The 15139-nt window shown below is 53.7% G+C and overlaps 1 protein-coding gene across 3 annotated transcripts; it reads right to left on the bottom strand.

Moving 5' to 3' along the window:
• Positions 1–1859: 1859 nt before the first annotated feature.
• SH2D2A (SH2 domain containing 2A) lies at positions 1860–11755 on the bottom strand. 3 transcript variants are annotated; one of them, XM_053666307.1, is made up of 8 exons: positions 11636–11754; positions 10586–10746; positions 9626–9810; positions 8789–8878; positions 8291–8459; positions 5259–5408; positions 4777–5073; positions 1860–2937 (listed from the first exon to the last, which is right to left on the bottom strand). In XM_053666307.1, the coding sequence occupies exons 1-8, from the start codon at positions 11667–11669 to the stop codon at positions 2770–2772; spliced, it is 1254 nt and encodes a 417-aa protein (XP_053522282.1). In that variant the 5' UTR covers positions 11670–11754; the 3' UTR covers positions 1860–2769. The 3 variants fall into 3 exon arrangements, with proteins under 3 accessions (XP_053522282.1, XP_053522283.1, XP_053522285.1); XM_053666308.1 differs by lacking the exon at positions 11636–11754 and adding an exon at positions 11344–11619; XM_053666310.1 differs by lacking the exon at positions 5259–5408 and having other exon boundaries at positions 11636–11755.
• Between the last annotated feature and the right edge of the window lie 3384 nt (positions 11756–15139).

Here is a 15139-nt window from a genome sequence, read left to right as displayed (position 1 = left end):
AGGCTTTAGCTTGGGAGTGAAGTTAGTAAGATGGTGCTAGGGGTCCCCTGTCCGGTGAGGGGAAGGGAGCCTCCACCACCTGGTCTTCAGGGCTGGGTCTGCAGCCGGAGTCCTTGGGAGGACGGGGACCTTATGCCTGCTTAGCAGAGGGGCCCTGGACTGGGATGGCAAGATCTGGGTCTGACTGCTGGCAATTCCCTGTCACCTCCCCTCTCTGGACCTATTTCCTATTTAGTTGAACCAGTCAGTCACAAAGGGTCTGAAGTCCCTTTAAGCCCCAGCTGCCCTGCTCTGCCAAGCCCTTCATTTGGATGGTCTCATCTGATCTGTACAGCAGTCCCGTGTGCAGTAAGGTGGCATTTTACCTCCATTTCAAAGGAATGTGGGGAACAGTGATGCAGAGAAAAGGTTTTCCTGCCAAAGGTTACTTAGCTAGTTAGCACAGTGCCACAGCAGGGACCCAGGGCTCATGATGCCATCATCTGGGTTCTCCCACACTCCTTCAGTGAGTCCACCCCTCCTGTGTGAAGCCGGAGAGGGAGTCACTGGGTCCCACGCTGCACCCCCCCAGCAGGCTTCCCTCCTTCAAAACACCAAGTGGATCATGATGCAGTTAGTTCTGCCTCCTCCCTGCATCTGTCCATCCTGTTTTCTGACTTCCGATTTCCAGCTCTTGCTGCATAGTGTAAACTCCTTTTTTTGCCTCCTGCCTTTGCCACAAGGAAGCAGCCACTGGGTGAGATCCTGAGTCTAATCTGAGACCTTTCTTGCACTTTCAGCCTGATTCCTGCAAACCATCTGCTCCCTGCTCTCCCCATCTCTTCTCTTGCTGGGGAGGGAGTTTAGACCTACAGACAGCAGGCAGTTTCCGCCCCCCACCCTGTTGACTCAGCAACTGAATTTCTCCTTAAACTGATTAGCACTGGAGTGGAAAGGAGGGGAACTTGCTTGTCACTGGAGCTGGCACCTGTACCAGGCTGGGGGTGGTGTGGTTTGCAGCAGCTAGGCCTAGGGGACATGGGTTCAGGAAAGGTTCTGGGGGACTTCTGTGCCTCTGGCAGAAAATGGCCCCTGATAAACACTGGTTACCTTGAATGGGCTGCAGAGATAGGACCCCTGGAGTACCTGGGCCTGAGTGGCTCTGGGGCAAAGTGCAGGGGGTGGGGACAGTCTCTGTTCTGAGCCTTGAGGGCAGTCCAAAGGCAGACACAGCACTGCCTTGAAAAGCCCCCAGTCTGAAACAAAAATAAGACCCCAGGCAGATTGTTCCAGGGGTTAAAGCCCTGAGTCTGGAGCTCTGCAGTGGGATAGAGGGCTGCCCTGAAGTGGGTCTTGGCAGACAGGGGAAGAACACCTCACAAGAGGGACAGGGAAAAGAACCAGGGTCCTAACAGGCAAAAGCCTATGGCCTTGGCCTTGCTGGGAAGGCACAGAAGAGAGTCTTGGAGCCACTGTAGGGGCCCCTCATCCTCTAAGGGCTCACATGTACAGGCTAAAGGTTCACTTTCCCCTTCCGAGGCCTGTCATTGGAAGGAGGGGTGGGGAAGGAGGTACAGGGGCTACCCTCAATAACTCCCCTCCCTGCCTGTCTCCCTTTCCTGGCATCCACAGGAGATACAGCCACCTCTCTCTCTCTGGCTGCCTGCCCAGAGCAACCCAGTTAGGGAAGGAACACTTTGCAGAGAGAGGTCTGTGTCCCTTGTCTCAGTGTCTCCTGGCCCCCAGCCCACAGATTTGTGATCCTTGCCTAGGTGTCTCTTGACCCCCAGGCCTCTCTCCCCTCCACTGCAGTAACAGCCCAAACACCTGCCCTTCCATAATATAATAGGCAGACACAGAAGGAGCCTGGAGTACTTGGATCCCTGTAGGGGGAAGTGGTTGGCGATGATTTATTAGCCAGACAAGAATCAACAAACAAGTTCTAACATCTGTTCTCGCCAAACCAACCCTCAGACAATAGCAGCATTGGACCAGGGCCCAGACCCGAAGGCCCAGGAGGGCCAAGGAAATCAGATTCCAGGAGAGGCCAGGGCAGCGGGAGGCAGCAGAGCCCTGCTAGCCCACACCTTTAGAGGAGCACCAGGCACTGAGGAGTCTGGGGGAGAACTGGTGGGTGTGTCCTAATAGGAAGTAGATTCCATATTTGCTCCTCTGACCTCCAGGCTTCTCTGTGGGATCCCAGACCTGTCAAGGTAACAGGGCTGTGCTGGGATCTGTACAAGTGATTCGGCAACCAGGACCCCAGGTGGTAGAACTCTGGAGAGCAGCCAAATTTCCTGTCTTAGGAAATTTCTGACATTTCCTGTGAAGACTTTAGTGGATATGGGGTCAGGAACAGAGCTCTGAACCAGAGAATCAGGCCTGGGTTCTATCCTTGACCTTGGCAAGTCATTATCCCACTCTGGCTTTATTTATCTGCACAGTGAGAGAGTTGGACTTGATCAGGAAGGGCAAAAATAGAAGATGCTCCCCTTCATTCCCTCACCCATAGAAGACATCACTAATCAATCACAGTGCTCTTTTCTGCTGAGTTCAGATATGACCTTAACAACTCTTCCAGTGCAGTGACCTGGGCAGCAAGGACCAATGGATTGGCGTTGGCATACAAGGTGACACCTTTTTGCCATCTTTGCAATAGATGATGCTGAGATCCTTTCCAGCTTTGATCGCTTATAGTTTGTTCCATCCATATTTCCCAAGAAGGGCACCTGGGTGTGTGTGAAGTCTCGGGACCAGATGTTCCAGGTTGTCCTCGCTCAGAATCACTGGCTACTGAGGAGGTCCCAGGGAAAGCCATGCCTGTCCTCTGTGCTGAAGCACCTGTCCAGAAGGGGTGTGAGGGAGGCTGTGTCCCCAGAGAGGCAAGGGCTGGTGGGGCACGAGAGAGCCTTGTTCAGCTGCAGAATTTTCAGAACGCAGTTGCCGGCCACCTGGATTCTATAGAGAAAAGGACAATCTTTGGTCACATACTCTATCCCCTGCCTCTTAGGCCTACCTGCAGCCTCAAGGACTAACACATCTAGTCTTAACAGATGTTGGCCTGCACAAAGGAGGGCTAAATCCCTCTCATTCATTCAAGTAACATTTCCTGAGCACCCGCTCTGTGTCAGGCACTATGCTGGGTGCTCTGGAAACAGAGATGGATAGGTCCCAGCCCCAGCCTTCAGGGAACTCACACCCTGCTGGGCAAGGGGAAGCCATGTCCCAGCTGCTCAGTGGCGTGGCAGCTGTGTAAAAGGCACTGTGGATGGCTCTGTGGTCAGGTCAGGGAAGTCTTTCCAGAGAAGTGCCAGCTAGCTGGTAGGGTGATTAGAAGTTTCCCAAGCAGCAAGACGTTATACTTGCAGGAAGCTGGTATAGGCAGAGGGACTGGCAGGTGCAAACCCCAGGAGGCTTGAAACCACTTGGTGTATTTGGAGAAACATGAATAGTTCTGAGAGGAGAGGTGATAAGACTGAGGAGGTGGCACCGTCCCCACACACCTCCCTTTGAGTATGGAAGGCCTCACCAGCCAGGCAGCTGTTTTTAAAAGACCATTCTGGCTTCCCTGGGGCAGAGTGAATCAGAAGTGGCAGGTCTGGTGGTTAGAGAAGAGCTAGGAAGTTCTTGGAAAAGTTCTGATAGGAGATGATCAGAAGGGGCCTGACACTGGGGAAAGGAAAAATATATTTCGGAAGACAGCCAGCAGAAATCAGTGACTCACAGGGCAATGGGGGTGAAGAGAGGGAGATGTGGAAGGAGCCCGAGGATTTTGACTTGGGTGGTTGGATATCCAGGTAGGGAACATGGGAGGGGCAATCTGGGGAACGAGGGCAGTGTTGGCTGCGCTCAATGTGAGAGACCCGGGACACTGGGGAGTCGAGCAAAAGCCTGGAGAGAAGTTGGGTCCATGGACTGGTGCTATCAGCTTTAGGATGGCAGCAGGTGGCAAGGGTGTGTGGGTGAGTATAACCAGATACAAGGGCGAGGGGGAGTCTGGGGTACCAGCAGGGACAGAGGGTGGGGAAGGGCCTGAGCGGGCTGGGGCAAAGGAACAGGGTAGGAGCAGCCTGTTGGGCCTGACACGTCCCATGAGATCTGACTTGAACTGATCAGTGGGAAGACTGGGGAGGCGGAGGGTTGGAAAAGGGAGAGGGGCCGCACCACTGACTGGTGTGGCTCAGTAGAGGGCATTGGCTTTGAAACAGAAAGATCTCTGGCTCAATTTCCAGTCATAGCACATGCCTGGGTTACAGGCCAGGTCCCCGAAAGGGTGAGGAGGAGTAAGCACTGGGGGTGGGGTGGGGTGGGATAGTGTAGGTGCTCATCTGAGATGACACAAGGGACTCCGAGTCTATTCTTCACATTGGGCAGGGTGATGAAGGCTGAAGGGAGGGAGCCACAGCTGGAGGGGCCCAAATTCAGACTGGGAAGGAGAGGATGGGTGAGGCTGAGATTCATGGCACAGGTTGGGATCGACCTCAAGTGAATTTAAAGAAGACCAGCTGGGTGAGATGGACACCAACCAGAATGCAGGCTCTGGTGGGGGAAGGCCAAGGGCACTTGCCTAGGGCCTCTCTTTTCTCTGTGAATTAGGAAGGGATGAACTGCTGAGAAGTGGAGGCGGGTTGGGACTTGACAAAGGGCCCCAGTGATGCCAGGGAGAAGAGAGGGAGCAATCTCTGGGCCTCAGACCTCTGACCTTCACTCTGACCAAGGTATCCAATCTGAACCCTTCTCAAAATAGATTTCAGAAAGTCCTTCTTGGGATCTAGCTTTCCCTGTACTCCCGTTTACCTGGCTTCCTGGGACAGGCCTGGACCGGCACTTCCAGAGGACCGGGTGCTGGAGGACGCACGGTGGGCCCTCACTCCCCGAGGGCACTGCCACTTCCACCTCAGCATAAATGTTGCAGGGGGCTTCCCCAGGGCTGCCCCTACCCATAGCATAGAAAGCTATGGGTTCATCAGGCTCGTGGTAGATGGGGTTGGAGGGCTTGGGGGGCACGGCCGGGCGGGGTCGTGGAGTTGAGCTTGTGTAGACTTCTGCAGGTAGCTGAGGTTTGGCAGGGACAGGAGGCTTGGGCCTAGGGGGCTAGGAGAGAAGGTGACAGCTGGGGAGGAGAGTGGGTCAGAGCAACCCAGCTAGGAGCCTGTGCCCTCTGCAGAAGCCACCCCTCCCAGCTGGTCCTGCTCCTTGCAAGCTGCTGTCTACTCCTTTGTCTCCCTGCCCTCGCCTCCCTCTTGCCTGGCCTCCTCCAGGATCCTCCAGCCCAATACCTCCTTTGGCTCGCAGTTCCCCTCTTTCTGTGTGGGGACTCTGGGATTCTCCTTTTTGAGAACTGGGCTGTACTGGGGGTGTAGGTCCTGGCTTTTGCTTCCAGAGTCTGATTCTTCAGTCCTTAGGGAAAGTCCTGAAGGCTCAGGAGTCTGTGGTGAAAGAAGGAGGCTTGAGGGACTTGGTTGAGGACGGATGGCTTTGGCCTCCTAGAGGAGGACAAAGTAAACGGGCCCAGCGGAAGATGGCGGAGGGGTATAGAAATCTGGCCTGTGCTGGGTTCCCTGCCTGAAGAAGAGGGTGTGGAGACGGCAGGGAGGGGGACAGTTCTGATCACAGGCAATATCTAGCATTAAACTTGATTTCATCTGGCACACAGGGCCAGACAGGCCTCCCTTGTGCCTGTGGTTGTAAAAACGCAACAAGGCTTGAGAAGTTTTTAGCCTAAAAATTTTTGGCATGACAGACCTCCAAGTCTGCTGAGCCTATGTTTATTTCTGCAGGTCCCAGGGGAGTACTTTATGGAGATATATGCCAGATATTTTAGGGCAGAGAGACTGCCTCAGGGAAGATGAGTCTTACAGGGGGACAGTGTCCTTTTAGTTGAGCATTTAGCCCTGGGCTCATGAATGCTCCCACATGCCCGCTTCTGCTGCTGTTCCCCTGCATCCACCAGGCGCATGTCTCCACCTGGAGGTGTACAGGAACTGCAGGCTTTATGGATCCAAATCAGAATTCTTATTCCTTGTCCCAGTCCCCTCCTCTCTTACATTCCCTTCATGAATAAAAAGCTGCACCTCCACCCTGCTGCCACCCAGCACCTTAGGAGTCAACCTTGGCTCCTCCATACCCACATCTGCTGAAACACAGCCCTGCTCCTTTCACTGCCTCAGTGTTTTTACCTCTGCACGCTTCTCTCCATGCCCACAGCCATCACCCTGGTCCAGGCCTCTTAAGTCCTCCCCTTGCATTATCTTGCCCTGGCAATCCATTCTCCAACCCCGTGGGTGGTGAGCCTGCAGAAAATCTCCTAGCAACCCTTCAGCCTTTTGGTGGCCCCCTGCTGCCCCCAGATAAAGTCCGAAGTGCAGAGAGCTTGAGTGTCAGACCCTCTGAGACCCAATCACAGAGCTTGGTCTGCGCCGGCCTGCCTTCAGCTCTGTCAGTCCCAGCTGGCTCCCCTTGCCTCCACGCTGTTCTGCACCTGTTCTCACTGCTACAGAATCTTCAGGTCTCCTCCTGTTTCTCATGAAATTCCACAAAAGGGTCGCCCATATACATAGTTACTGCTTCTTTGAACTGATTCCAATCAAGCTCCAAGAAACCATTCTTGCTCAGGTCACCAATGACTCCTTGGCTAAACCCAGTGGCTGTTTCTGCACCTCTAGGCACCTGCTCTTCCCTGACTTGCTTTATTTGCTTGGCTTCGAGGCCATTGCCCTCTCCTGGTTTTCTCCTCTCTCTCTGGCTGCTCCTTCTCAATTTCCTTTGTAGGTTCTCCCTCGTATCTGCAAACTTTAAATGCTGAAGACTTGGCAGCCCTTTCTTTTCCATCTACTATCACTTTTAAGTGAGATTTCACCCCTCCTGAAGGCTTTAGAATCAATCCAGCTACATGCTGATGACCCAAATATTTATCTCTAGTCCAGACCTGTGTCCCAAACTCCAAGTTCAGGTACTCCAACTGCCTACCTGACATCTCCACACGGACAGCGAATGGATACCTCAAACTGTACATGTCAAAACTGACCTCCTGTTCTCCACCAGCCCTAGGTTTGCTCCTCCTGTAGCCCCCTCCTCCCAGTCAGTGAGAGCTCATCTTTTACACTCATCATCCAGTCCCTCGAAAACCCCATTCGGCCGACCTTCAAAACAGTTCCAGCATCCCACCTCCTCACCCCTCTGCCTCTGCCATCCTGGCCAGCCTGCATTCATCTCACCCAGCGCATCGCAGTGGCCTCCATCTGGCCACCTTTGCCTCTCTGACCTTGCCAGGCCGTGTCACTCCTCACAAGGAGACCATCACGTGAGACCATCACGTCTCACTCAGCCTAAAATCCCGAATCCTTACTAGAGCCTGCAGGGCCTCCTCCCTTCACCTCGCTGATCTCGTTTCCTACCTTTCCGCCCTGCTAGCTTCCTCGAACACACCAAACATCCCCCTACCTCAGGGCCTTCGCTCTTGCTGTTCATTCTGCCCAGAGGGTTTTTCATCTGGTTGTCTGCATGGCTCCGTCCCTTACTTCATTCAGGGCTCAGTTCAAATGTCCCCTTACCAGAGTAGCCTTCCCTGATGTCTCTATAAGATCTCCCCAAACCCGTCACTCCCTGTACTGCTTGTTTTTTCTTCTTAGCACTTACTTATCATTGCTGCATGTATCATTACATATTATCCGTTAGTTATCCGTATTGTGTATTTGACTGTCTCCTCTCACTAGAATGTAAGCTCCATGAAGGCAGGGATATTTTGGTCAGTTTTGTTCACTGCTCTTTTTCCGGGGCCCAGACCAATGCCTGGCAGAGTGGTCCCTCAGAACTGCCTGAACGTCCTCAGGGAGGCACCCCTGACACAGCTCCCCTACTCTGTACTTCCTCCCATCACACCCTCACACTGGGTTCTCAGTATTTGTCTGTCTTTGCTGCTGGTCTTGGAAGACCAGCACCCTCCACCTCTGTCATTCCACGGCTCTATTTCCAGAACCTGCCAGCATCTGGTACATTCTGGGTACTCAGTAAATATCCCTTAATTAAAAACAAACATACAAACAAAAAGAAGTGACCCATGTGCCATCTCTTTGTGGCTGGGCTGGTCTCTCAAGGGTCCCTCCCACGGCGTGATCTTTCTCAAAGGGCCTCCCGCGGAGGTACGTGGGCAAGAGAGGCACGGCTGGGCAGTCTCGTGGGGGGGCGGGGAGAGTGCCTGCCGCCGCGGTCCTGTGGCCTGGGCTCTGGGTGAGGAGGGGGACTGGCCTGGGTTCCAGGGTGAGGGTCCGAGTCAGGGTCAGGTCCCAGCTGGCGGGGGCAGGGGGCGTACCTGGCGGGCAAGGGGCTGGCTGAGCGTCTCCCCGTAGGGGCTGAGCGGGGACCCCGTGTAGTACCGCAGCAGGTCCTGCAGCCGCGTGTGGGCACTGTCCTCGCCCAGCACCACGTGGCGTCCGTCCCCGAGTTGGGCCAGCAGGAAATGGCGGCAGCAAGTCCGGCTCCTGGAGGGTGCAGGTCGGGATCACACGTCTCCCCCACAGGCCCAACCCTCCGGGCCAGGTCACCAGCACGAGGCCTGATCCCTACCCACCCCAACCCCCGGCCCCAGGTGTCCCACTCTCAGTAGTGGGGGTGGGGAAGAGGAAGAGGAGGGACTGAGCGAAGAGAGTGGGTCCTGCGAGCGGTCACAAGCTCGGCCTCACACCCAACTTCTGCATCCAGTTCCGCCCCTCGGATCAGCCCGAAGCCCAGTTTCCTGGTCGCTGGGCGCCGGCCCCCCGCCCCCCGTCCGGCCCCGCCTCGCCCCGCCCCCCGCCCCCCGCCCCCCCACCTGTAAGTCAGCACGAAGGTCACGGCGCTCTCGCTGAACCGCACTAGGTAGCAACCCTCTGGCTCGGTTTCTAGCAGCCTTTCGGCCTCCCTGGGGTGATGGAGAAGAGACAGAATATTGCTCTGACTGCTCCAGCCTTGCTCCCCGTTGCCCGGGCTCCCGTGGGGTCCCCCAGACCCAACTAATCGGACTGAAGTGGCTGGAGAAGGGTGGAGATGGGCGAGGGGATGTGAGCACTACTCTTCCGCTGTAGCGCCTGGGCGTGGATGGACCCCAGGGGTCCCACCCAGGATGACTTCCAGCCCTGCATTCTCCTCTCCGCCCCAGCATTGGAAGGGCAGCTGGTTGTGTGTGGGTGGGTGGAGGGAGGGGCGGGCGGGCGGGGGTGAAGGGGAGCTGGGGTGATGGTGGTTCTGTTGGTGGTGGGATCTAATAGGCTCGTAGATGACAGAAGTCAAGCTGAAGGGAGGTGGTGAGCAAAGATGCAGGAGAAGTGAAGCTGAGAAGTGGAGGAGGAGGAGGGAGGAACTGCAAGGGAGGGGAGAAAGGAGAGAGAGCTGGGTGAGCCAGAGGTAAAGAAAGGGTGAGAGAGAGCCTGAGACGCGTGGGAATCCTGAGGATTAGAGGCCTTAGATACTGGAGGGTAACTGAGGCCCAGGGTGGGTCTGGCTGGAGTCTCTCCAATGATCTCCTCCAGGAGAGATGCCTTGGTGAATGGCCTGGGAACCTCCAGGAGGAACAGCCTGGGCTGGGAGCCCCAGTTGAGTCCTGACTGGCCCAGGGACCCAGGGCTTGCTCCCGCCCCTCTCTGGGCCTCTTTCCTCCCCTGTGACTCACCTCCGAGTGATGAAGCCGTGGAACCAAGGAGGGGCTGCTCCATGCTGCAGGAGCCCCTGGGCCTGGGTCTCCTGGAACCAAGCCCGGGTCTCGGCCTGAAGGGAGTGGCCTCCTTCCCTAGGCACCTCCTCAGCCCTTCCCGTGTCTTCTCGGCCAGGGGCAGCCCCCAGGGCCTGGGAAGATGCCTGGTTACGGGAGGAATTCAAGGAGGAAAAGCAGCCGTGGTTAGTGGGCCTCCTGATGCCAAGCCAGTGGCTACCTTCTCATCTTTATCTCCAGACCCTCCTGGGTGGGAGGAGGAAGCTCCTAGCACCCCCATTGCAGTTGCCTATTTTAAGTATAATTGCCCAGAAATTCCCTCCCAAGGTCTGACTTAAAGCCCTTCTTCGGCCTCAGCTGTTTTGGCTTCTATGAATTTTTCTACTCACTGGATCCTGGGGGCCTTTAAACCAAGAGCAGTAAGCTGTCAGACCCTGCTCAAATGGGGTGAGGCCTTCCAGATAGACCAGAAGTCATACCCTGGCCTGGAGGTTGGAGGGAGGTGAAGCAGGAGGTCACCCCAGAGTCTGGAATAAGGGAGAGCTCACCCTACAGTAGCGGATTGAGCTGGTCGGCAGGAAGGATTCCCAAACAAATGGGTGAGCTGGAAGGACTGCGATGGGGGTGTGCTAGGCAAATGAAGGTCGTGGACAAAGATGCATATGCCTGTTTCTGAGACTTGTATCTTGGTCACTTGGGGACTCAACCTGGGCTTCCCAGGGGCAGAGGAGCAGTGAGTGGGCAGTTTAGCACATGAAGAAGGGACCTCCCATCTTCTTTTCCCCCCTCTGTGAGCTATCCCTGTAGGCAGTCCCAGGCCACTCCTGATTTCTCCCCAGTGACCTTTGTTCATCCATGAGTCCTCACCCATGGGAGGCTTGGGAGCAGATGAAGGGGCTGCAAACCCAGGTTCCCACTCACCCCAGTGTGGACATTTGGGGCTGTAGGGATGAACTGGGCCTCCTCAGCCTTCAGGGCCTGGAGTCTGGGCACTGGAAGCAAGCCCAGGCCCTGGCAGCTTTTGTAGGCCAAGTCCATGGGCTGGAAGGTGCTGAAGGTTGGGGTAGGGGTTTCGTGACTCCCTGTTGGCACAAAGAGAACAGATGGGTCTTCTCAGCGAGGGGCTGCCTCTCGCTGTTGCTCACCCCTTCCCCAGGCTTAGAGGTGCCCTACGTGCCTTTCACCAGGAACCTGGAGGACAGGGACAGTATGTCAGCAGGAGAAATGCAGGTAGGACAGTGGCAGGGGTGGATTTCTCAGAGAGGAGAAGTATGGAGCCAAAGAGGGACAGAGGGGGCTGAGGCAGCTGAGCAGCTTGTTTGGGAAACTGGGCACCAGAAAGGGGAGCTGGGTGTCATCTGTCCTCCGAGTGTCCTGGAAGCAAGTTCCACAGTCAGGGAGGGGAGCCAGATCCCTTTGGTGCAGGTCCCTCTTCTGGCCCAGGGTCCTCTGGCTTCCCCATCCCTCCTGCTTTCTCCACCCTCCTCTCAAAAGAACACACAGCAGATCCTTTGTTCTCAGGGCTGAGCAGACCTGCAGTCCCAGAGAAGGAGAAGGGGTTGTGGGCACCCTGCACTTAGTCTTGCCAGCTCTAGCTTGGGGTGGGGCTCTGGTCCAGGAGAGAGCAGGCCGTGGGGGTCTCATCCCCTCCCACCCACATTCTTCAACATCACACTTACCTTGGGGGCCTATCTGGACCAGGGGGAACTCCACGGGGGCAGCCTGGGAGGGAGCCCCGGGAGCAGGGTATGTGTCTGCTCTCGCAAAAGGTGTGCACACTCAGCAATTCTCCTCTCACCCTAGCCCCTGGAGCAGGAAATGTGGCTTTACCGACAGCCCCAGCCCTGGCAGAGGACTCGCGTCATGGAAAGCCAAGACAATTGTTCCTCCCCCGGAAGCCAGGCAGCCGAAGGTGGTTGTGGTGTGGTGGTGCATATTTGTGTCACACCGTGGGTGCTAGGAAGTCCTTACTGTTGTTCGACCTGGGTCCCCCTGGTTCTTTCATTTTTCCTTCACACCAGGCTGGGACTTCTCTTTCTCTGTCTCTCAGCTTCTGCTCTGAGCAGTGGCGGTGGGGATGTCAACCCCAGAAAGATAAGCCCTAGAAGGTTCTCAGGCTTTGGAGCCCTTGGAGATTTGTACTCAAGATTATCCTCTTAGGACACTTGGGGAGGGAGGGGGCAGGGCTGCAACAGGAAGGATGTGGGTCAGACTTCTGGAAGAACATTTTGAGGTCATATGAGATCCGAGAAAGGAAGGATAAAGAGAAGGGGGCCTGGCTGCATCCTCCAGCAGATAATGGAGCCGGGTGAGAGCAAACCAGGCAACCCTGGAGGAAGGGAGGGAGAATTTCCTCCAACCAGGAAGACTGTTGTTAGTATTAACACTATTATTAGAAGTTGTTAGTAACTTCAATGCTGACGTCTTAAACTCGGGTGGGCTTCTATCTCTGCTGCACCAGAGGACTAATCCTATTTCTTTTTCACTTGATTCCTCACAAATGACAAGGGGACCGGGAACATTATCCCCAATTTTCAGAAGGGAAAACTAAAGCTCAGAGAAGTGCCCTGGCCGTGGTCTTTCAGTGGCTCCGAAGTTGGTGGCAGAGTTGGAACTAAAATCTAAATCTTTTAGTAATTTCACTGTGATTTAGGCCAATGGTCCATGACTATGAGAATATGTTCTTTATGTGGAGAACCCAGAGAGAAAAAGGATTGTGTCTCAAGATGGCAGATGGGGGAGACAGACTTGCCAATAGATACTTATTGTGGCGAATTAATGGTGTGGATGGTGCTACTGGAGTCTACCTCAGGGGCCCCCACTCTAGCCTGGTGTGCGGGTTGCGTGCATAGGAGTTGAGATGTCAAAGAGGAGACTGAGCTGAGTTGTGGAGGATAAGTAGGACTGAGGAAGATGGGGAAGGGTGTTTCTAGAAGAGGGACAGGCATGTACGAATGCATGGAAGATAGAAGTATTGCATTGGGTAGCCAAGGGGAAGCTGGCTCAGAGGCTGCCAGCAAGAGTTTATGTAACTGCAGGGCACCAGGCCGGATTACAGGCTGCCCTGCTCTGGGGAAGGAGTTTGGACTCCCGACTCAACCTGGAGAGCTACTTCTCTACCTGCTCTGGGCAGGGAAACACTTTTTGAAGCGGTTACTGCTGGCCCAGCCACACCCAAGGCCTCATTCACCTCCTCCTGAGCTGCCTGCTCCCTCTTCCCTTCTATAAAAACTGTTGCTTTAGCCCTGGCTGGTGTAGCTCAGTGGATTGAGCATGGGCTGTGAACCAAGGGGTCGCCAGCTCGATTCCCAGTCAAGGCACATGCTTGGGTTGTGGGCCAGGTCCCCATTGGGGGCAACGTGAGAGGCAACCACACATTGATGTTTCTCTCTCTCTTTCTCCCTCCTTCCCCTCTCTCTAAAAATAAATAAATAAAATCTTAGGAAAACCCCCCCCCCAAAACCGTTGCTTTACAACAGTAAAAAACTTGGTCCCAGCCCCCAGGACGTAAAGGGGACTGAGAGGTGCCTCCTGGAGGAGAGAGCTCTGACCCCACAAAGGAATGTTCCCCAGATGGTGCCTGAGCCTTCAATAGTTCATTGTATCCTTCCGTGGGGCTAATTAATTTTGGGTGATGGGGTAAGACCAGTAAATCTGCAGTCGTGAGCCTGTGGTGTGCCTCTTTACTGCACAATGAGTTCTTTGACCTGAGGCACTGAGATGTGGGATACCATATGGAGAGAGCAGACATTCTGTAAGCACATGGGTAGTGCTGGAGTTTGCACTGATTCTGATAAGGACAAATCACTGGCCCCTCAAAAGGGATAGGGGGTCTACTCTAACCAACCTGCCACTGTGTGGCTGGATGTTTTCTCCCCCTGCTAAGTAATAGGGCTCAGTGTCAATCTTTCTTTCGAGCAAGGTGGGTGCTCAGCAATAGATCTCAACCTCAGCAAGATGGCTCCAATGATCTTGGGCCCATGCAAAGCCTCCATTTTGCAACCAAGTCTGCTGTTTATCAGCCCACTGTTCCAGCATGAGGGTGACTGATGGCTAAAGAGAAAGGCTGGCTGACATCCACAGGATGGGTTATCCTGCCCAGTGCTGTGGAAATTCACACCAGTCCTGGACCTGCCGTACACTTATCTCTTTTTCAGGCCTCTTTTCCTTCGGTCTTTCATTTTATTTTTTTCCAGGACTCTGACCAACTGGCCAAGCCATTTAACATTTCCCAGTACCCCATGCACATCCTTAATCTGGACCATCCCTATGTACAAAGTGTGTGACTAGTGAATGCTTGCAGTTCTGACCCCAGGGAATAATCCCGTTGCCCCTGCCCTTCAAGGACACACTAAATGGTACCATCGCCTGGGAACCCCTGTGAGGTATGTGTGTAGCTTGCAGAAGCAGTAGTGCAATAAAGATAGGTCAGAGTAGTGCAATAAAGAGTAGTGCAATAAAGATTTGGGAGTCTGGGATCCCGGCTCATGCAATTTGTTTTTATTAATTGTTAGAGAGAAGGGAAAGGGGGGAGAGAGAGAGAGAAACATTGATTTGTTGTTTCACTTATTCATGCATTCATTGGTTAATTCTTTTTTTAAGTATATTTTATGGCTTATGCTATTACAGTTGTTTAATTTTTTTCTCCTCTTTATTCCCCTCCACCCTGCACCACCCCGCACCAGCATTTTGCCCCCTTAGTTCATGTCCATGGATTTAAATATAAGTTCTTGGGCTTCTCCAGTTCCTATACCATTCTTAACCTCCTCCTGTCTATTTTGGTTTACAGGCCCGTGCTCAATCCACTGAGCTACACCAGCCAGGGCTCTTCTCCTGTCTATTTTGTACCTACCATTTATGCTTCTTATATTACCTGTACCTTTCCCCTCTTTCTCTCCCCTCTTCCTCCCTACTGATAACACTCCATGAGATGTCCATTTCTGTGATTCTATTCTTGCTCTAGTTGTTTGCTTAGTTTGTTTTGTTTTTAGGTTCAGTTGTTGACAGTTGTGAGTTTGTTGTCATTTTACTGTTCATATTTTTGATCATCTTTTTTCTTAGATAATTCACTATAACATTTCATACAATAAGGGCTTGGTGATGATGAACTCCTTCAACTTGACCTTATCTGGGAAGCACTTTATCGGCCCCTTCAATTCTAAGTGATAGCTTTGCTGAATAGAGTAATCCTGGATGTAGGTCCTTGCCTTTCATGACTTTGAATACTTTTTTTCAGGCTCTTCTTGGATGCAAGCTTTCTTTTGAGAAATCAGCTGATAGTCCTATGGGAATTCCTTTGTAGGTAACTGTCTCCTTTCCTCTTTCTGCTTTTAAGATTCTCTCCTTATCTTTAATCTTGGCAAATGTAATTATGATGTGCCTTGGTGTGTGCTTCCTTGGGTCCAACTTCTTTTGGACTCTCTGAGCTTCCTGGACTTCCTGGCAGTCTATTTCCTTTGCCAGATTGGGGAAGTT

This window comes from Artibeus jamaicensis, unplaced genomic scaffold, assembly GCF_021234435.1.
Source record: "Artibeus jamaicensis isolate MK-2021 breed Jamaican fruit bat unplaced genomic scaffold, CSHL_Jam_final contig_447, whole genome shotgun sequence".
NCBI classification, from domain to species: Eukaryota; Metazoa; Chordata; class Mammalia; order Chiroptera; family Phyllostomidae; genus Artibeus; species Artibeus jamaicensis.
This window is presented reverse-complemented; position numbering and strand designations above follow the sequence as displayed.

What these genes read in the sequence shown, in the direction of transcription:
- SH2D2A (XM_053666307.1), bottom strand. Translation starts at nt 11,669, where the DNA reads ATGAAAGAACCAGGGGGACCCAGGTCGAACAACA. An exon ending in CACGGCTTCATCACTCGGAG is followed by an intron (nt 8,879 to 9,625) that starts GTGAGTCACAGG and finishes CCATCACCCCAG; the next exon opens with GGAGGCCGAAAGGCTGCTAG. An exon ending in GCCAGCCCCTTGCCCGCCAG is followed by an intron (nt 5,409 to 8,290) that starts GTACGCCCCCTG and finishes CTTTCACCACAG; the next exon opens with ACTCCTGAGCCTTCAGGACT.